Here is a 23,445-nt window from a genome sequence, read left to right on the forward strand (position 1 = left end):
TGTATTTCTATTTTGTGTTATTAAATCACTGAACTGTACCAGCCTGCCTCTGTTGTCTGCGTTTGGGTCCAATCCCCTGTTTTTCCCTGCTACTCTGCTTGACACTTCATAACAAACTTTGTGTGTACCTTTTTAAAAGTGTTTTATTATACTTACATCATGGTGAGTTAAATATTTTTCTTTTCCACGTTGTAATCTGTAAATTGTAAATAGAATAGAATAGATCAGAGGTTTTCAAAATGGGAGGCGAGATTCCCCAGTGGGGCTCCAAACTGTTTCAGGGGAGGCTCAGTGAATAGAAGTGAAACTATTACATTAGTTATTAAAAGGAACTAAGAAATGCCTTAGGACAGACCTTTTTTTGTGTGTATTTGGTGTTGTCAAACAGCAATTTTAGGCTATCTTGGCTCAGTTGTTGAGTGTCTGTGGGATCAAAAAACATGATCATGATCCCATAGGCATCCAGGAAGTGAGCGAAGCTAAGGAAGTAAACTAAGGGGGGGTGAGGGGGTGCCTTTTTCCAAGCTTTGTCTGAGGGGAGACCTGCAGTCTCAGACTTTGAAAACCCCTGGAATAGATCTTTATTGTCCCACCAGTGTGGCAACATACTTGTACACTTTGCTAATTGTAGCTTTAGTGAATGACCCCTTTCCTTTCTCCGGCTCCTGCAGTTCCTCTGTAATTATCCCTACTTCCTCATTTCCATTCCCTATTTGTCCTCTTGTCTGTAGCTATCAGCATGGGTTAATGTATGAGTGTGTGCAGTAAGGTGTGGTGTGTATGTTGATGTGTGTATATGAGCCTCATGCACCATGGTAGTGCTGTTGTTAGAGCCACAGTGTAATTTTTAAATCGCTCACATTTTTTGGAGAGGAACTAAAGAGAGAGAAGAAAGAGGTCAACAGAGACCCAATAGAGATTAAATCTTTAATGATGCGATTTTGCATGTGAAAAAAAGTATTTTGGGTTCATTAGTGCTTTGCCAGCCAGCACAGTATTAATCAATTTATCACACAGCAAGCACTCAACTGAAGCCTAATTTATCATATTCACTCCTTGAGAATCTGGTAACACGTGACAAACACATCTAGGGACTTATGTTCACATAAACCTTACAATGAGTACATTAATTCCTGTATCTCTGACAGGACCGTGTTTACTACCTGCCTGTTATTAACCCTTACACTTACTGCCTCTGTGAAGCAGCAGCTGTAGTCCGGTGCAATGGGAAAAGTTGAAATAATGAACTTCAACCATGAGATGGTGAATCATTGTGGGCAATAAAAAATGAAATCTGCTGTGAAAACTTGTCATAAAGGACAAAGCTGGTGTATTTTGATACCTCAGCATGATGATAATGTGCATCATAATTAGACTATTAATCCATTTTGTAGACAGTTAAATTGACAGCAGCCTATTATAGAAAATAAAACTAGGACAACTCTTTTTTTTTGTATCCTGAAAAGGTCAGTGAATGTCATGTGTGAGGGTGAAAGTATTAGTTCTTTAAATGTTCAAAGATTTTGGTTTTCTGCTCTTTTAAGACTGCAGATAAATACTGTCACCTGTTTTATGAAAGTGATCACTAAAAAGAATATAAAAATAACAAACTAAATGATAAAGTGTGCCTATGGAATAAAGTCAGTGCACTTTGGGGCGACACCAGGTGAATAAATGGCAAACTAGTTCCAGTTTTCCCACCAACACAACACAGCTTTTGTGGAGAACTGAACCTAAACACGGTGCAGTACAGCAGCAATACAATAACTGAACAGATGAACAGTTTCAGCATTAACAGACGTATTACACAGGCGGTGTACAGGCACTCGAGCAGGAATAGATTCCTGCATTCAGTTTGATGAGATAATGGATAGGACCAGAAGTGGCCAAATCTGACATGATCGTACTTGCAAAAATGTCCTCACTTCTGAGGTGTGAAACTCAAATTTAAAACATAATCTGAAAGCACCGTTGATTCCCCACAATCCCACACCCCTTCCTGGGGATCATGACTTGCTGTGATAATGAAACCTGAACAAGCCTCTCTGGATCAGGTTCTGTTATTATGATTGAGCTGATAGGTTCCAGGCTTAGCGGGCTTTTCTTTGATAGTGTGTATAAGACTCTTCTGTTCCTTTATTTCTGTACAAATTGTCTGTCTTCTTGTCACCCTCTTAACCACACGTGTAAATGAGAGGCAGCTTTCTGTGATGGACAAAACCTGAAAAGAGTTCAAACAAGAGAAAAAAACACACCTAGAGACAGAAGGAGAGATTCATTTTAAGGTGACAGCATGAAGTATACCTTACAGGTGGACAGAGAGTCAGGGCTGCTGCAGTGTAGTGCATGGCTGAGTGAGCAGTAATGCTGTGTTGTGAAAAATGCAGGATGGAGTGATTGCTGAGTGTGGTCTACACATGAACTAATTCACAGCTGACATGCTGGACCGACAGAACAGCACAGGGCATGAAGAAGTTACATCTATTTCTGTGCTGTTCAGAGCCATTAGTGTAGATTTAGGAAAATTATCGGATTGTTGTCCAGAAAGGTATAACTCTGTTTGCCACCTCAAACAGCAGTTTCATTTTCCTGCTACTGTATGCTGCCTGATTTTCTTAGGCTCACTATATCACTATTACACTTACAGAAAGCATGCAGATACTGTACTGGTTGCATACGATTTTCCTATGAATCCAGAGATGTCTGTCTCAGTTGGTGGTTCCACATGCATGCATTGGGAAGTGTTTTGTGTGGACTGTTAAACCTACAAATTTATTCTAAATCCTATTGTAGTTCTGCAAAGGTCATCTTGTTACAATTCATTTAAGATTTGCTTTGTTTCATTAACCTTTATTTATCTTGCAATTGAATCAAAGAGCGGAAGACATTTGTTGATCCCTGAAGGGATTTAGTTGGCACACAGCAGGCAGGACACTGAGGCTGCATTGAGGTGCTTTGATTGGTGGTGCAGCCTAAATGTCAAAAAGTCACCTTGTTCTATTATAACATAAAGTACTATGAATCAATGATAGAACATACAAACATACATAATACATTTGAAACATGGAAAAAAAAGCTAGCTAAACACAACAACCAAACAAACAAACAAACAAAGAAAACATTATGGGGCTTACCGTGTGTTCAATATGCATGCTGTCGTAAAAATAATATCATTATCTCAGCATAGAAAAAAGGAACCATGTCCTTTTAAGTTGAAAAGGACCACAAGTCTGAACTCTGCCATTGTGCCACTCTCTGCTCTTTGAAAGGCTGCAGCTGCTTTTTCCTTCATGAAAACAGAAACTCTCTCTGTCTCTCATCATCTCTTAGTAGTCAACACTGATTTATCGAGCCTTAATTTGCCCCTGACAAGACATTTCCAACAATCAATTTTATATGATTATTGAAAAAGAATCCTAAAAAAGAAAGGTAGCTCTTTGTTTTTAGTTGCTTTTTTTAGTGTAATTTATCAGCCCTATTAAACATTACAGTGATAACAACCATAAAACAGCAATAAGTAATAATAATATGCTGGAGACTCAGCAGGTCTTGTCTCTTCTCTGGGAGAGTCAGTGCTTGTATATTATACTTTTTATGGTCCACAGCAGTTTTATGACATTTATAACTGTGTGTGTACTTGTATGATACAGTATGTGTGCATATGTGTGTTTTTGTGTGCACATGTTTACGTACTGTATGTCTTGCGTGTGTATCTGTACCTGTATCCATGTTCGTGGTGTGTGTGTGTGCGTGCGTGCATGTGCAGTCAAGTCTATAACGCAGTAACTTAGTGAGTGTTTTTCAGTCTGCTATTCTGAAGGATTTACTGACCGTGTCCCACACACTCCAGCTCCCCAACATACACTCTGAAAATCTGCTGGCTCCGACTTTTCTCTGCATGCATAAATTTAATTCAATCTCTGCACATGGGTGTGTGAATGTGTGTGTCAGTACTATGTTGTGTTGGAAGTGAGTTGTAAAAAGAAGTGTTTGTCTCACTACATTATGTCTGCTAATGTTCATGCATCTGTAAATGTGTGTTTACATATCACCTCCATTCAAATAATTGTGTGTTTTTTTTGTCTTGCATTTTTAAAATCACATTGAAATTATACTAACCTGATTACTTATATTACTTTATTTCATGTGTCTATTTTGTTCTATTAACTAATATTGTTAATGACATTATTTTTGTTCATTTAATTCCTTTCATTTATTGTTTATCATAATCGGAATTGTGTTTTGGCAACACATGTCAAATGTCATGCCAATAAAGCCTATTGAATTGAATTGAATGTTGGTGTGTCTGTGTTTGTGGTAGGGTTTGTGCATCTACGGATATGAGTGTTTGCCTTTGTGTGTGTGTGTGTGTGTGTTTGTGTGTGTATTTGAATGTGTTACAGTTTGTGTCAAAGTTGTTCCAATTTAGTTACAACTTTACACATGATGAAAGGCCCCTAAACGATATCACAGCCTATCAGACTGAATATATTCTCCTTTAATCTGAATGACACCTTGAAGTAAACTGCTTGTGCATGCGAGCTTCAGCAGCAACAGTGTCAGTGTTTCTTTGGGTAAGGGGAAGTCTTGAATGGGGTTATTATTTATTTAAAAAGGTAAATGTTACTATTTATAGTCTTTTTCCTGGGAAAGTATTGAGGAAAATGCAGATCTAATTACTTGCAAACCATACTTACCCCAAGATAAAAGAATTATGTTTTCTTCCCCATAGTAAATAGTTCTTTCTGTCCTGGATCAGCTACATAAAGAACCAGTTATACTGTAGGAGCACACTGACATCAGACATTTGGGCTATTCAGCGGAGTCTTAACTCTTTTAGTTTGTTTTTGCATTTTAGAGCAATAATGATAAACTGCACCTGAGTGAGAATGTTATTATACCAACAAGAGGAAAGGACCATATTGTAAAAACACGTTTTTATGAGCATGTTATTCATCGCCATATTTTTCCACAGCTAGAAAGAAAATAGATGTTGTCATAATAGCCAGCTGGACATTATGAGATGGACTGAATGCATTGTTCATTAGTCCATCTGACTTTTAGGTGAAAAGTGGTTCTCTGTGTATCTTCCAGCAGTGTGCAGCTGAATCAAGTGCTTCCAAGAACAAAAAGCTTCATTGGGCAGAAAAAATTCGGGAAACACTAATTGATTTGCAGCCTTTAATAGTGCAAACCAACTTCTTCTAAAACTTCAACACAAAGTGTCATAGTCAAAATGGACAAATAAATATTGAAACAACATAGCATATTACTACAGTTGTCTTTGACTGATACAGTGAACATAATTCCAAGTCTATTTAAAAGTGGATACATAGTCTGGAGTTACTAGATTTAAGATGCCAGTATACGCCCTCAGAAGTGCTTGACGGATGGTCAAATAGCTTTAGAACTTTTATTTCTTTGTTACTGCAGTGAATTACAGAGTTAAGACTATTTCAGTTTATGATAATGGTGATAGTATTTATTCTCTAAGGAGAACTTTACTTTTCAATTAAATTTTATTTATATAGCGCCAATTCATAACAGAAGTTATCTCATTGCACTTGTCTGAAAGTGGCTGTAGGAGGCTTCATAACTGCCTCTCTTTTCTTAGAGATAGCAGTATTTTTTTCCTAGTCAAATGTTCTTAATGATTCCAGTAATTCAGAGAAATTTTAGGAATACAGTCCCAAGTTTTTTTCTTTTCAGTTTGAATCTGCGCAAACCAATCACAAAACTGTAAAAAAGTAAACATTTTCAGTTCACACAAGTAAAAACCAAATGTTTGTTAGGACTAACAGCAAAAAGAAACATACAGGAGAATGTTTTCGAATTCTTATATAGTTTTTCATATTGCAACCATTGCTCTACTTAATGTGATCTATTTGTTTTATTCTTTCAACAGTAGCATCAGCATACATACATTTTCTTTGATATTGTATGCACTATGTTTCACTTTCACCAATTACATCTTCTCATTTACTGAATTTTAATGACTCATTGCTGCATTAAGACATTCCTGGTGTACTCTCTCATCTCTTCATGTAATGACATGCTAGTTTGAATTCCTGCTTTTGTAATGTAACGGCCATGACCCAGTAGACAAAAGAAATACTTTATCTGTTTGAATTAGAAGCACGGCCTCATTGTCAGATAGTCATTGGATCAACATGTTTTCCCTGGTATAGGCTGCATTAATTAGACTACTTGAATGGGAGGTAATGTCAGGTGGTTTGATTGTATCTCTCACTATTATTCTCAGACTCACTGACTATAATGCAAAACTTGTTCTCATGAAATGGCATGATAGTGATGTAGCCTGTGCACCAAACTGTTCCTAAGAGACTTGTGATATATTATGATTGTTCTATGTACAGCATGCATTAAAATGTCACCACAGCTTTCAATCAATTGTCATTTGTGGATATATTTAGTATATTTAAGAAACTCTAATGGTTAAATTTCCCATTTCCATTGAGGCTCCCGTGCTAATGAAAAATACGCAGTAAGGTACTTTGAATCATTGTGTCTACCAACTAGTGTTAATTAATTATTAAAAAAACTATACCTACAGTACATCAAAAAGAACCAAGTTTGAAAGGATTTAAATTTTACTCAGAAAAGCAAGTTATACCTATATTTTATACAGTAGGTGATGTTGTCAAATGTGGATAATTGCTTTTGCAATTTAAATTTTAACGTATGCTACACATTGGTTTTGTTTTAACTTTGTTTTTGCCAGTTTTTCATTTAGTGAAATTAAATGGTGCAGTGAAAGATGCCTAAGGTCAAAGAAGCCATGTGCAGAATTCTTGTTTTCTCAAACATAATTGGTTTGTGATCTCAATATGATTTCTTAATGACAAGTGATAAGAAAAGAAATTGGAGTGACAAAAACAAGTTTGTGTATGAATATGTGTACATTCCTCTCTGTGCTTGTTTGTGTGTGAACATGCCTGTGTGTGAATATGTCTCGGTGTGTGTGTGTGTGTGTGTGTACACATTAATCTCCATTTATTGATTGAAGTCTTAATTTGTGTATTTAATGACCCAACAGGATTAGCTGAACAGATGGACAGAAACATGAACAGCATCACAACTGTCTCTCTTGTTATTGCTCAATAGTCTGTTATTTTTGTGATCTATCCATGTTCAGTGAGGTATCTACAGTTGTGACTTAGACATAAAATCTATGCCAAATCAGATATGTGGATCATGATCGTTACCAACGACCGCTACCGGTACTGTTGGTCAGCAGGGTGCTGGTGGAAACTATGCTACTGTTGGACGAAGGAGAAGGAGAGGAGGAAGACATGTTCGGAGACAGAGGGAGAAGAGGGAAGGGTAGGAGTGCGGAGGTGAGAGTTGGAACTTTGAATGTTGGCACTATGACTGGGAAAGGGAGAGAGCTGGCTGATATGATGGAGAGAAGGAAGGTAGATAAACTGTGTGCGCAACAGACCAGGTGGAAGGGGAGTAAGGCCAGGGGCATTGGAGGTGGGTTCAAACTGTTCTACCATGGTGTGGATGGGAGGAGAAATGGGGTAGGTGTAACCCTGAAAGAAGAGCATGTCAAGAGTGTGTTGGAGGTGAAGAGAGTGTCGGACAGAGCGATGAGTATGAAGCTGGAATTCGAAGGTGTGATGATGAATGTTGTCAGCGCAAATGCCTGCAAGTTGGGTGCGAGATGGAAGAGAGAGAATTCTGGAGTGAGTGGAAGAAAGCAGTGGAGAGTGTACCCAAGGAGGAGTAAGTGGTGAATGGAGCGGACCTCAATGGGTAGGGGATGGACAGGATTAGCAATGAGTATATTAGAGGGACAGCTCAGGTTAGACGGTTTGGGACAAGATTGGGGGCGAGATTGAGATGGTTTGAAGATGTACAGTGGAGAAATGCTGGGTATATTGGGAGAAGGATGCTCAAGATGGAGCTGCCAGACAAGAGGAAAAGAGGAAAGTCATAGAGGAGGTTAATGGATGTGGTGAGGGAGGACATGCAGGTAGTTGGCGCGACAGAGAAAGATGCAGAGGAAAGGAAGAGATGGAAACAGATGATCCACTGTGGCAACACCTAATGGGAGCAACCGCAAGAAGAAGAGGTAGAAGAAGAAGATCTACAGGCTTTTAAAAAACTGAGTCATTGCAAAGAAGAACCTTCTAAAAATTTTAGCTTGTACTCCACTTCACATTCACACAATTGTACACCTTGCCTTGCTCAAGGGCATCTTGGCAGTGAGATGCTCATTTCATTTCCACACCTGCATTTCCCCTGCTGCTTCAGGGATTTGAACCTATGGTCTTCTAGTGACAAGACCACTTAGATACAGTATCTCTGAGTTGGCTGCTGTCTCAGCTTGTCCATCTCCTTCTGTCCCAGTCTCAGAACAAATCAACCTTGTGTTCGCCTTTACAGCGACGGAGAGGCTGCTCAGGTGGCAACAGTAGGCAGACAGACTTTTGGACGGCAGACAGAAAATTCTGCTGAGTTTTATTTTAATCATGCACAATGCAAAGTCATCACTGTAAGCAGCTGAAGCTTCAGTCTGTATTAATGCAATGGCTTTTCTCTTCTGGTGAATGTGCATGTGTTTGACTGAGAGAATATATGTATACTGTATGCCCTCTACTACATCAAAACATTTTTTGCCACAGCCTGAGTGTTTGTTATTTTGTCTGCAGCTTGTTAATTCCTCATTTGGTTTGCAGGGAACTTCAGGCAGAAAGACACACTAATCCCTATTAAAACTGGATTAGTGTTTTTCTGAGTCTGGTAATGGTGGCTGCTGCAAGTGGCATACTTAATTTTTATACAATGTGAATCATCTAATGTGGCTGTAATTTTTAAAAGCCTGTAAAGTACAAAATACAGAGCAACCTACAACAAATAACAGTTAAATGTAGACTAATTTGGCCCGACACATGAAGTAATACTACATTGTGTTTTTGTCATCCAGCAGCTTTTCTGACCAGCTGCTCATGTAAGTAAAAGTGCAGATCAGCATGTCTTCCATCCAGGCTGAGAGCTTTATCCTGTACAAAAGAGCAGGGTCCGACATAACTGATGGCTTGGGGCCAGTAAAGGTTTATGCAGGGCAAGTTGATTGACCAGTCACTGGTCCGTCTGGGCTAGTGGTGGACTGGGCCGCTGAAAAGATGGTCGCTCTTCTTTACTAACGTGACTGTCTAAGGTCGAGTGCTGTGGGTTTTTGGCAGGCAGTCGTTTCCTCCACAAATCAAACAAGCCATGTGACTTCCATGGGCTGTGACTGGCATCAGATAATGGTGTTGCTACTTCCTAAACAAACTGCCTGGAAGGGTGCGTTTTGATTTATTGTTCCTATCCTTGCCAAATTTGTGGACTGCCTCACTATTCAAGATGTCGTTTGAAAGTACGGATAACAACAATTACAATAATAATAATAGCATCCCAACAATGTACTGTACTGTACTCTTTGATTGGATTAAAATGTAAATATTTACGTAATGTCTTATACTGTAAGGATGATTGAAATGTCCTTTTATGGTAAGTGTTGCAATAAAGGGTCCTATAATTATTAAATGATGGAAAAAAGAGTTATTTTCATTTTTGGCTGCTGGGCCAGTGAAAATATACAAGGGGCCAGTAGAACTCTGGCTGAGAACTGGTCAAGTGGGCCAGTGAGATTTTTTATTTTTTTTATGTTGGACACTGAAAAGTCTCTGGAGTTATACGTGCAATGTGGGAAAATTAAATTACAGGACCTTCCCCAGTCCAATGAATTCAGGTTGAATAGTGATATAAATCCTCACTATAAAATATGTAATGCAATGTGTAGTGTGCTCACATCCATTTGTAGTACATTTTATAGGCACAAAACCAGGGCATCACTCTGTTATACACACACAGAGAAACACACGCACACACTCAGTGAGTTACAGTATGTGTCAAGTCAAATGGTCAGAGAAATGAACCCTTTTTCTTACCTGAGACCTGAAGCGAAATTCATCTTAAACCTTGTGTTGTAGTCCCTTTTGTCTGACTGCAGCTGAAATCTGAAATGTTTTAAATTAATACAGTATATTGTTATCATATCAGTTGTGGCACATTTACTGCAGTTGGAGGCCAGAGGCTCATTGACATCTAGCACAATTTCTTTACTAAATAATTTATTTGTGTTCATGTTACATGGTTGGTCGATGGCATTTTCATTACATGCCAAATAAAACAAGGTCTATCTATCCATCCATCCATCCATCCTCTCTGCTCTTTTTTGGAAGCAAGCCCAATTCAACAGCAAGAAAGCCAAAGGGACATTTTTCATATAATTATGATCTCATAACACTTAATGTAGGATTGCATTACAACTGTATGGCCTTCAAGGTGTGTTTATATCTGTGTTTGTGTGTCTCTGTGTGGGTGCACTATTTGCTGATGGAGAATATGGGATCTTCTAAGAATCTCATTTGGTATTTGTTTTGTTTTGCCTCCAGGCTCTGAGTCATCTAGGTCCACAGTCGAGTTTTGGGGAAATTAGACCAGAGCTAGCTGTTCTTACGCTCTATGAAGAATACATTCTGAAACAGTGTTTTGTTGAGCATGCGCGAGCCTGTGTAGATTGATCCTCTTGCTTCTGGTGTCTTGCAATACTCCTTAGGCTTGCACCACTGTCATTTTTAAGGAGTTATCCTCAAGCCACACTACACTGTGTGTGCTATAACTTCCATATCTTTGATCTAAACAGAAATGGGTTGTCAGAAACAAAAGCAGTCTGTGCGGCAACAAAAAAAAGTTTCTGTTCTTTTAAAAGAAAACTGGTAGGAAAAATGTTTCTTCCACCTTGTCAGCATTTCCTCCGCAGTCTGTCCTTAGTTTGCACTTGAAGTTGCTGCAGATCCAAATAACAATATCATAATCTTGGCAACCTCGGATTCCCATCAGCACCTCTGAAAATTGAAGGAAAATTGATTGGTGTGAGAGGCAGGTGGGACAAAGTTTTAGGATGATGGATATCAGCTTGGTTCTATTGTTGCAACAAAGAGCAGAAGGAAAAATTATAGGACACAAGATGACAGAATTACCCTACTGTCTGCCAAAGAAAAATTCTGTAGTGTTATGGATATTGGGTTGTGGAAATTGCTTGTCCTTTCTCAGATGTACTGGGTTTACATAGCTTTGGAAACCAGTCTGTCTCTGTTGCTGAACAGCAAGGCCACTTAACAACAAATAGATCAGAGACTTTGGCAGAATGATTCAGGCCTGAAATGTGAGAATCTTTTGCCCACGCAGCCACTCTGAGTCACTGCAGGCACATATTGGATTGTGCTTGGTTGTGTCCTTCTGTAACTATTCACCTGCTCGTACCCACTGATGTATACATATACTGTACATACATCCATGCATCACTGTATCTGAATAGTCTTATACACATGTTTAAACATCCACACAGCCTCTCATCAGTGCCTCCCCCCTCATGATCAAATGCACTACAAGACCACCATTACACATGTGCAAATATAGGCCTATCTTGTCTCGTGAAGCTGATTGTGGGCAATTTGCATTTTGAGTATTTAACTTCATGCAAATTTGGGAGAAAAATCAAGAGGTATGCATATATTTTACATAACAAGGGAACCACCAGGACAGCAGTCCTGTTCTAACAGAGCTGAAAGGGTGGAAGTAGCTACATAATTATTACATATTATTGCTCATGTCCAGATTAGCTTCTGGTGAATTAGTTTTCAGCTCTCAATCTGTTTTTCCCTAGAGGATTTTTTTTAATCAGCCTTTCTTAAAAGCTGAGAAATAACATGGAGGTTTAGGATAAATTATTATCTACTTCTGCAATGGACAGTAAAATTTAAGCAGGTCATCAGAGAACGTAACAATGATTTTGTTAGCATTCAATTAGTACAGCGCCCATGAGTCTCAACCATGTGGACCCCATCAAAACCTCATCAGACCTGTACTTTATGAATGCTAACAAAATAATAATTTAACTTTCGTTAAATGTTCGGATATCACAGTAGAAGAGTTCATTTTTACCCTCTACACTATAGTGTGTTTATCATAATCACACACTCACCAACTGCAGCAAATCTGCAAAGCAAGTCTTAATGATTTCTATTGTTGAGCTCCATACTGACAAACTTACATGTACAGCAGGCTACATGCAGAGAGGCATTGTAAGAGCAGAGTAAATACTAGATACCTACAGTGAAAAATCATACTAGAAGTCCACACATATACGTATAACATAGGTAATATGTATGTATTTACATAGGTAATGTGTATTTAAATAAAAATATTGTATAGGTGTGTGGGTTGTTGAAGCATTGCATTAGTAGGTTGTAGTAGATAGAAAGCAAAGAGCAACATGAAGGAGTTTGAACATGAGCGTCATATTCTCTCTTTCTATTTGTCAGGTTTATTGTTTCATGATGATAGCCGTAGATGTTCAGCTTTTCTTGAGAAATAAGACACATATGTCTCAACACACATGTATTAATGTATTTCATTTCTACATGCTTTCATTCTACATTCAGCCATTCACTAGCTGCATACACTAAGGGTACAAATCCTGTACAGCAATGCAGATTTGCATGATCCAGTGCTGAATCAAACGCACAAGCACACATGTGCACACAGGCACCACCACAAATCTCTCCATACTCACAATTACTGCTCTCGTCACAGTATATATTGCAGCTGCAACTGGGAAGGTGTCAAAAGTGTGATTGGCTGAAAGTATGCTTCCTACTGGTCCCACTGGCGGTGTGATCTCGCCTTGCTTGCTAGGTGACAGCTTTTATATTTCTCCCATACACAGGCTGCTGCATTACTCTGCCTGTAAGTAGGCTTCGAGAGCTGCCCCCCTCACTTCTTCACACATCCCCCACCCCTATCCAGTCAGTGCTCAGGCTTTGATAGGCATGAAAAGGCTCCACTGCTGAGATTGCTCCTTAGTTCATAGAAACAGTTTAGCTCATACGAACGCACAGGAACAGACATATACAGGCACAACATGCAAGCAGGTGCAAGTGCCATGTGCACCCACCATATACATAAATGTATTCATGCATTTATGTATGCATGCCTGCATGGCTGCATAGGCACATTCACACAACTACACGCACATACAGATTGCTTTCTTTTCAAAAGAGACTTGAATGATGGTGGTGATTTTAGCATTAATTAATTTTTCTGTGGAACTTCTGTAGGCAGTGTCTTTGATGCAATGGGCTAAAGGTGAATGTGCTCAGGGGCTACAGCCTACATGATATTACAGCACATGAGACAACATGGTGGATGTGAGGAGGGAAAATTTCTCATATTGTGTTGGATTGTTGTCACATTGCTGAAATGATGAGGAGTGGAGTTATTCTATATTTTTCTTATTGTCAGCAAATAAAATGACCAAACAATGAAATACTCAATCTCTCAATCTTTCTCACTTTCCTACCCTGTCCATTTGTCCAACTGAAGACAAATATTTAAAACAAGTCACAAATATATACTTTAATTAATAAAAAAGGGGGCTTAAACAGCTGTAGTTTGTAGGAAACATTACTCAAACAGAAGTATCAGTGGATTTGCTGGGGACTATTTTCAGTTGCGTATTAATACACATTTGTGCTCTACTGAGTATTTTGACGATGAATGTACGATTGAATCACAATAAACTACAGTGCCCAGGTTCGTCGAAAATGAAGGAACATGTCACCCAGTGCAACAGTGTGGCTCCTTGATGATTGTTAGTAGGAGCAGTTCATTGTTGGTTTTCGGGGGGATTTGTTGACATTAAGAACCATACATAATATGGCCTTATGCTTTTATTAGATAGAAAGAGCTTTCTAAGGTATTTTCCTCATGTTAGATTGACCTGAAGCAGCTTCTCTTCAATCTCTGTCATTGTTGCTAAGTAAGTGATTGTTGTTCTGGAACGACAGGTACATTCGACTTGGAGAGGGAAGAAGGAGCTGATTGGTCTTTAGCTGATTCTAGAATGTTCATCCACATGACGTTGTTGCCGTAGTAACACATCAGCTCTTTGAATCTCCTACAGTAAATCAGTGGTGATTTTGCTGAAAACATTATCAAACATAATTTTACAGCCACAGTGTAAGTATGTATGATTTAAAAGTCCTTCTTTCTAAATGACAGTAAGAATGGAGGGACAGAATTAGGAAAAGTTCAGGGTAAGGTCAGAAATCACAGGAGGACAGGTGAGAGGCAGCCGGTGATGTGAGAGAAGGGAGTGTCAACTCATCACCATTCATCATCATCAACTATCATCCATCGCTGTTTTCTCTGTCCCCTCTCGCACTATCTCTTTCTCTTCTTCTTGTCCCTGTGTAACTTTCTTGCAGGTTCAAGTGTTGAATCTTGTAGGTGCTATCTATCTATATCTCATAGTGTTGATACTGAGCTTGAGTTTGATTAATTGATGTTTTTTTCTCTCTCATCACTTTCATTTTTCACCCCTTATTGTAATTAAATTTTTTATTTGAATTGGTGCATCATTAATCACCATACACAAACTTGCAGTTTCCCTCTGGAACAAGTGCTTTTTCTAATCTGTGGCACCCTGGTGCAGTTTATCAGCATCTTGCCTGCTCTGTCTTTTTTCACCCTTTGGTTCTTTATCTTTTCAGCCTGTCCCTTCCTATTTTTTTTTAATTTTTTTTTACAAATTTGTCTCTGGACCAAATATTTGCATTAAATCTTGCACAACTCATATGAATTGATAGTTGTGACATTTCATTGGAGATTACAGAATTTTCAGTTTTCTCATCTGAATTTTATTGATATGGTTGAATACTTGATATCTCAGCAGATCTGCTTTGGCTTTTCAGTTTTTTAATCAATCATCACAACTATCTCCCTCTCTTAATTACTCAGTCAATTAAATATGGAGAGATAATTAGTCCACACAACATGATAATTATCTACAGATGGCTCTCGTTAACATTGCAGCCTTTTTACCAATAGAAAATGTTATGCAAATATATTATTACAACTTGCTATTACTAATTATGAATGTGTGTCAGATTCTCTCTCCCCATAATACGGCTGTACATACTTAAGTCTGTAGAATTTAATGGCTTTATACTGAGCAGACCTCTAACAGGACTTGGCTCATTCATTCCCTCTGGCGATGTAAACTCAGCAAAGATGTGTCAAGGAGTTGGAAGAATCTGAGATCTGAGGATGTTTTAGAGAACACAAGAAAAACAAGTTAGCAGCAGCTATGAGACATAAAGTGAAGGAACTTTAATTTTGAAAGCAGCCCATAACAGTTTTTTTTTTTTTTGCCAAACTGCTGTGTAAATCAGGCACCTTGACAGACCTTCAGAGTTGAATATGTGATGGATGTGCGCAGCAGAAGAGATGCAGAGAGTTTTCATGTTTAAAAGATGATGGCATGCAAGTGGGAGGTAAAAGGAGAGAGTGAGAGGATAGGAAGATATTTGGTCTGTGTGAGAGGAGGAGAAGGATGCACACATGCTTAATGGTTAGTATATGCTCAGTATATGCTTTTGAATGATTCTCGAAACAGTTTTCACTTTTGGTAGCTCAAAACAAGTACAGTGAATGTAGTTTGAATGTCGGCAGTTGATTTTCTAGACTGGTAAAAAGCTCTCAAATAAACAATAATACATATTTGAATATGAAATTGAATTAAACTGTGCTAAAGTGAGAGGGAACAGAGACAGCCACCTACTGCACCTACATTTCACTTTAATTTAAAACATATTGAGTTTACCTGTAATGAAATGTACTATTTAAATACATTGCCTTGTCTACTGATAACGGAAAGATTGAGACAGATATGAAGACAACGCAAAGGCAGATGAATTTACAACATGAGATCATACTGAGTCACAAGGTTGATTAAGTGCAGGGGAAATTACACATGTGATAGAGTTGGATTTGAGCAGCACAGTATAGTTAGGAGGCTTTTATAACTTGAAGATCATGGGCAGCGATTAGAAGGCAATAAAAAAGGATAAAGAGAGATCCAGAAGAAAGAGATAAACAGAGAGAGAAAATGGGGACAGAGAAATGTGTGTAGAAGCACACAGAAAGACAGTGACATAGGGGGAGATTCAAACAGTGGTGAAAGAAACGTGACTGCTGTTGTCTCCAGGAAGTGTGAAGTGTTGCCATAGACAAGCAATGTGTGATGCCAGAATTGGGGTGATTACTGTAACATTGTAACCTACTTTATCTGGAGCTCAGGTGGCCTTGGGCATGCACCCATGCTCCTCTTTCTCCCCGTATCATTCACACTCTCTCAAACACACTCTCTCACACTCACACACACACACACACACACACACACACACACACACACACACACACACACACACAGACGGAGAAGTGTTTCAGGCGGTCTCTTGTGGCTCATAACTGTTTTTCCGTATCGTAAACAGCAATTCAGTGTTCATTTTCAAATTGGTCACAAAAGTGAAACCAATCCCTCTGAAAGGCATCCACAAAATCATTTAAAGGAAAAGTACACCCAGAAATAAAACATTGACTAACACTGACCATACTTAGTTGACTAACACTGACCATACTTAGTCAAGTAGTAAATTATTTCTGTACTGTCTTAGGTTTTATCAAAATAAGTGTCCATGGCATTCTTTTAGAGATGACCCATTACTGTAAAGTATAACCAGCCCGTTCTCATTCCCAGGATGTCAGATACCGCCGTTTTGTCGCGCCCCTTGGCATCTCATACAGACACACAAGGAACCCTTGAGTGTCTGTATGAGAGGCACCGGGCTGCCAGAAAGTCTTCAAGGAAGTCAGGTGACGACCGAGAAAGTCCGCATAGGGAGTCAGTTGGGGTGGATTGGTGGGTCAAACAAACACAGGACTTTCACCCAGGAAACCAGAGTTCGTGTCCTGTGCGAAACCAAAAGTCAACATTGACTTTACGTTTTGTATGTGACTTACATGTTATGTCACGTCATGTAATGTACTTATTTTAACCCAAACCATGATCTTTTCCTAAACCTAACGAAGTAGTTTTGGTGCCTAAACCTAACCAAACTGCGGCCGCTTCACAACGTTAACCGTGTGTTAAAAAGGCGTCTCGTGTAGACGCTAAAGGATACGTTTTGCATCTGTATGAGATGCAGAGGGGCATGACAAAGTTGCGTCGGGATTTGATGACCTGGGATGAGAACATGTTGGTATAACACTTAATTATGTGGAATTTTTCACAACCTTACAAAGTGCTTCACAGTTACAAATAAAGGAATATAAGTACATTTCAAACAAAACAAAGGAAACCTTTGCAACATTGTTAAACGCATTCTACTGAAAGGATCAAGGAAGCATCAATAAAATGCCTTTAGGAAATCATTTGTTTTCTCATCTGATCTCAAGACCAAAGTTGAACTTTTATTCATAACAAAGATTCCCAGATGTGACTTTCTCACTCAAATTGTGTTTTCATCGTCACATATACACAGCAACTCTTATCCAACCATCTCACTGGTGAAATATGTACAGAATAGTGAATTAGTTTAGTGCAAGTAATAAATTGACCAGTCAGTCTTGTAAAGTGCCTCAATCAACAAACATTTTAGTCAATAATCTCATGATGAGATTAATGCTCGAGGAAAAAGACAATTTCTCACCTCAACTCTAAACAGTAACAGCAGAAAAAAAGTGACTTCTTGGCCAATTACTCCCAACTGTCTAGTAAAAACTAATCTTGTTTAAAATGCAGGCTTGAAGCATAACCTATTTTTGTTTTCTTCCTGAATACTGAGAAGCTCCCTCCGTTACTGTAGTGGAGGAGGTAATGGGTGAATCAGTGACAGATCTGAGGTGATGACTGTTGACGAGAGAGAGAGAGAGAGAGAGAGAGAGAGAGAGATTTGGCAGATGAAGGGAGAGGATAATATTGCCATAGTACCGGGGGTATTTGAGAAAGTCATTACTGTCCATCATCAGGCAAATGAAGACATGTTTAAGTGGAGATGAATGGCCTCATTGATGGGGAAGGCTTGTTATGGTAGATCTATTTGGGAAAGCGGCTACGGGGGGGTTCATATTTCAATAAATATTTGATGGGCGAAGACGGCCGTATTAGCTTGTGTGTTTAGTGGTGGGGGTTTGGCTATTTATATGTCTGGCTATAAGCGTTTGCATATCTATGAAGAGCCATTTGAAAGGGGCTTTAAATGAGGGAGAAGATCACTTTCTCACTCCATCTCCCAAGTGGGGAAATCTTATTTTCTTCTTCTATGCATCATTCTTTCCATCTCATCTATTATCCTCTTCACTGCCGTTCTTTCATCCATCTCGCAATCTATCCCTGTGAAAGCTGAATGAGGGGATGTATTGTGTAGGCTCAGCAGTATCAGGGCCAACCATGCTGATCTGAGGAAAGTTACTTGTTCCTTCATTACTTCAATCAACATGGGAGAAAAAAGTCAGTGAGCAAAAGAGTATACCCAGCTATAAATGCTCAGTAGCTTCTTCCCACTACACCCTTTTATAGCACAGTAAGCAGTGAATTAATGTAAGTTTGTAGCTGCACTGACAAGTTAAACCATTTTTTTGAATCTCCACATTAATGAACCACACAACAAGAATCACAGGACTGGCTCATCCTCCTAAAACAGTTTGTCCGAAGTTTAACAGAAGTCACTCCTTTCGCAACAAAAGTACTAAGTCTAAATGGATTGTTAAAGTGTTTGCTTTGTTATGTGATCTGTGTGTGCTCTGCTCTGGCTCCAGCCAAGCTTTTCTTTATGGACCTGATATAGAGGTCGCCTGTCATCATTCATGGTCGTGGCCGCAGAACAGCGACATCATCATCGCTGGCGGGGCATCCACTGCCTGACTCAGCGCCTGTAGTCTCCATGATCTAAATTCAGAAGACTGCCCTGACTATAGGCATGCCTTTACTTGAAACTTTTAAAAATGTTTTTGTTTTGGGCAAGAAAAGCAACCTTACATAACTTTTCATTCATACCTTTTTAAAACTTGCTCATTCCTGTTCAGGGTCACTGGGAGGGCTGGAGTCTGGTCCTGCAGATATTTGTTGAAAGACGGCAAGATTTCAGCTGAACACAGCATATCGGTCACATTCATTCCAGTTAACTGTCTTACTTACTTTCATATAGGACCTAGACTGTGGAACGGTATCAGGGCCTCCTGAAAAAACCCATGCAAATTCCAAGCAGATACTGTATATAACACAAATAACCACTGTAGAAATCAAAGCCAGAATCATGATAACAGTAGGTAAAGCATGTATGCGGCTTAAACCATATTCATACATAATCATCTGTTGTTGCTGTTTCTGCTGAGCAAAAGTAACTCCTGTTGTTCAAGAGCACCTTGTCCAAAATGTTCAGCCTCCTTTGTGGATGTTTTATAGGTTGCAGAGGATCTAATGCATCATCCAAAATCGATTTTCTGAGGGTGCCTTGATTCTTATGCCCCATTAACTATTCTGATATTGAAGGATACAGAGGTGACATGTCAGTAATGAATAACTTAAGTGGTTTTGACAGGTGAGCGAAAATGAAAGAATACTGACAGCTGTAAATAATGTACTCTTCAATCAATACACAAGGCTGAGCCTGTAAATCTGATGAGGCCATGCATGTGTTTTTAATACAAACTTGGAGAGACTTGAAATGTGAGTATAGAATTCAAATTCAATTACTTTGTAGTAGAGTTAGAAAAGGTTTTAAAGCTGAATGAATCTGTGCATTTCCATTGTTTTTATTACGGCAGAACGGTAGGGACTTGCAATGAGTGACCTAGGGCATCAGGTGTTCAAAGTTTTGCTTCAGCAAGACACACAGATGTGATGAACAAAACATTGTTTTTTCCAGGAATTAATCTAGGGCTTTTTTGGTAACAGCATGTACTGTACCCCACGAGACCAGAGACACAAATAGGTTCTTTAGTTTTCTGCATTTTAAATGTCCTGATGAAAATTTTATTTTCCATCCTGCTTTACTTGTTTTATGAGTTGTACAAACCTTAACTGTGGCATAAGTATATCTGTAATCACCCGCTTTTATTCAAGGTGTACGCAATGTGAGGCACAGAAGTTTCTTTCTTGTACTCTCCGCTTCTTAAAGTGCGAGATGATGAAGTTCAAGATGATGAGGTGGATTTTAATTTGAGATCAATTCTCAAGTATCCTCTCTGTTCTTGAGCAAGTCGAAAAGTGCCGACATAACATAAATAAAATTAATTCTGAACTCCTCTCCGAGGAAAAGTGTGCCACCTGTACTGCCCACAAGCTGATGAATTGGAGCTGTGGTTCTAGCTTTGCACCTGCTCAAAACTCAGATGTCTGTTTTAAAAATGTGTGTGTATGTGTGTGTGCATGTGTGTGCGTGTGTGTGTGTCCTGGAGCATAAGTTTAGTCATCAGTCCATGGACACTGTCACAGGAAGCTGACACGACAGGACAATAACTGTTCCTCACGCTTGATTGGACATGGCAGGGATCTGCCAATCTACCCACAGTATTGTAACAGAGTGGAAGGACAAACACTGCTGTATAACTGTAATCTGAGAGTGAAACTATGCCTCTCCTATTGTCAAGTCAAGCATCTTTCAGCTCATTGTTTTGGTTTTACGGCTCTTAACTTTACCGGAGGGCTTCATCATCTGAACAGGATAAAAGGGCAGTGACTTGAGCCACTGTCCACACTATAATCAGCATGTATTTGATTTTGTGGGTTAGTGAGATTGCAAAGGCAGGTGTGGGTTTATAGAAGGACAGATTATTTACTGTATATATCTAGGGATGCATGTATATACTGTACACACCAAAAAGACTCTTAGAATTAGCAGAGATTGTGTTTGGTTTTAATGACACGGCTAATGAGGCCATTAGCAAACTAATAAGATGCCTTCAATATCTATAGTACACATAAGCACACACACACACACACACACACACACACACACACACACACAAAAAACCCCCACCCAAACGCAAATACACTTCATCTCCATCCTGTAGTATACAGCATACAATTAGTATTTTCCATTTTGACCGATCACTGTGTTGATGTGTTTTTCTTCAGCGTCTCTTCCTCTCGTCCTGCTCATCTCTCCATCCATTCTGATTTTGGTTGTTTGTTCACCTCCCTGCTGACTGGAAAGGAACATTAAAGGGCACATAACCATTTTATTCCACTCTGAGGCTTCCTTCCACATATACACACACATATTTAGACATGGTGGGAGGTTGACGGTGTCAAAGCATCTACCTGGAGGTCCGGGAGAATGAAATTCAATTTCCTGTCGTGGAGAAAACACAAACACTGTCAAGCTGTCATGTGATTATCTGAAACAAAGCCACATCCAACCTCGTAAAAATAAAAGGCCTGCTTGCCATTCACTTGACTGTCCGTCTCCTTTACATCATGTTGCATACACAATTTTTTTATCTGCTACAGATTGAGATAAGATACATTTGGTTAAATACATGTGTGTAATTTTGCTGTGTGTACATGTACAAGAGATCTGATTACTTATTGTCTGTTTTTGCAGGAACCTTGGAAAATCAGGACTCAGAGTATCTTGCTTAGGACTTGGTGAGTAGACTCTGCTCTCTGCTTCACTACCCATAATTCATTTCTCCATCAGGCCTTACTTAGGAAACAACAACACAAATTATGGACTTCAACAAAAACTATGACAACAAAAACAGAGACCATCTTTAATGGTCTTTAAAATCTGCTTGTATTGTATTCTGTAGAATATGTGTAGTGATAGATGAGCTTTGCATTAAGTCATTTACACACTTAATTAAGTCCCTTGTTGAGACATGGTAAAAGTAAAAGAAACAACATTACAGTCAGAATTGGGCTAGAAATTAAACTATTATGAGTTCAGTCTGTTTGCTTATTAAACCAACAAATCTACTGTGGTATTATAACTCCCCTGGTTGAAATGGTTATATACACACAGACACACACACACCTCTGTCGGAAGTACACCACCTGATTAGACTACACTCATTTTATCAGAAAGTAAGCCGGATATGTTTTGTGTGTGTGTGTGTGTGTGTGTGTGTCCATCTTCGTGAGTACCAATTTGAGTTTTAGACCTTGGGAAAGACAACATTTTTGGAAAGTGAGGACATTTTAACCAGTCCTAGCTTTTCAACAGACCTTCAAAGGGCAGTTTGAGGGTTCAGACTTGGTTTTAAGGATCAGGTTAGAATTAGGTTTAGTGGTTAAAGTAAGGGTTAGGGTTAGGCATTTAGTTGTGATGGTTAAGGTTAGAGTAAGGGGCTGCATTGTGTCAATGAGGGTCCTCACAAGTATAGAAGTACAAGTATGTGTGTTTGTAGTATAAACCTGTGTGTGTGTGTGTGTGTGTGTGTGTGTGTGTGTGTGTGTGTGTGTGTGTTGCCATATCAATGTGGGTTGCTGGTAAAAGTTCTTCACTTCTCATACAAGAGAGTCAAAGCCACCCCCAAACTCAGCTTCAATATTTAGCATGGGAGTGGGAAGAAGACAACACACACACACACACACACACACACACACACACACACACACACACACACACACACACACACAGAGCATACCTATTTCTGTCACCATGGAGAGCTCTCAAACAACAACAACAGAGGAGTGTGTGTGTGTGTGTGCCTGCTCTCTTATTCTCGTCCACAAAAAATATTTGCCCAATGTTCCCATTCTCCATTATCAAAGTCCTGGATTGGACAGTTGGATATATACGCTACTGTACATACATCCCCCAGACAAACATTATAGTGACACATGCACTAATATAGATACACTATATCTAGGCCTGCAAGATTATAAAGGCTGATAAAGTTTCACCATTGTATAGGAAAGATATATTGTGATTAAAACTTAAGCATTACTAAAAAGTAACTGAAAAGTCTCTACGTACTTTGTAAGTAGAAAACCTACCGAACTACTACAGGGCTTGAAACTAAACCAATCCAAAATCTTTACCTATTAAATTGACATTTTTTTTGTTGTTGGATTGGTTCTTTAAAATATTGTTTATTTACAGTCAGACCAAACTTATTAACAAGATATACGATACATGCTCTTTCAATTATAGTAGTTGCACTCTAATATAATTTATAAATCAGTCATATAGCGGTTCGAGAGTCAACTCCACATCCCTAAAATCCTACTTAGTTGTTATAAAAGGAAATTAGAATTTGTTTAAAAGCAAAACATTGCTCAACATCAGTAGAATCGAAATACAAAAACATGAATCAGATGATAAATGTGGAAATTCTGTGTTTGGCCGAAACAAGGTAACTTAAGTTGTTTTGTCCAACAGACTGCAAAACAAATTTCTTTGTCATTTCTACACTTTTCCACATATTTCATGGTGTTGAAAAATCATGACTTAAATCAAAACCAAAAGTACAACATGTCAAGGGGCACTGTTACTAGTACCTCAGTAGCAGATCAGG

The 23,445-nt window shown here is 38.9% G+C and overlaps 1 protein-coding gene across 4 annotated transcripts in view; it reads left to right on the forward strand.

Moving 5' to 3' along the window:
* Positions 1-23,445, forward strand: part of kcnab1a (potassium voltage-gated channel subfamily A regulatory beta subunit 1a) — a 115,337-nt gene that overhangs the window by 56,527 nt on the left and 35,365 nt on the right. For all 4 annotated transcript variants that reach the window (XM_044203878.1, XM_044203877.1, XM_044203879.1 and 1 more), the window contains exon 2: positions 21,528-21,571. In XM_044203878.1, coding sequence (XP_044059813.1) covers positions 21,528-21,571 — 44 coding nt within the window. The remainder of the gene's footprint in view (positions 1-21,527; positions 21,572-23,445) is intronic.

This window comes from Siniperca chuatsi, linkage group LG7 (genome assembly GCF_020085105.1).
Source record: "Siniperca chuatsi isolate FFG_IHB_CAS linkage group LG7, ASM2008510v1, whole genome shotgun sequence".
Lineage (NCBI taxonomy): Eukaryota > Metazoa > Chordata > Actinopteri > Centrarchiformes > Sinipercidae > Siniperca > Siniperca chuatsi.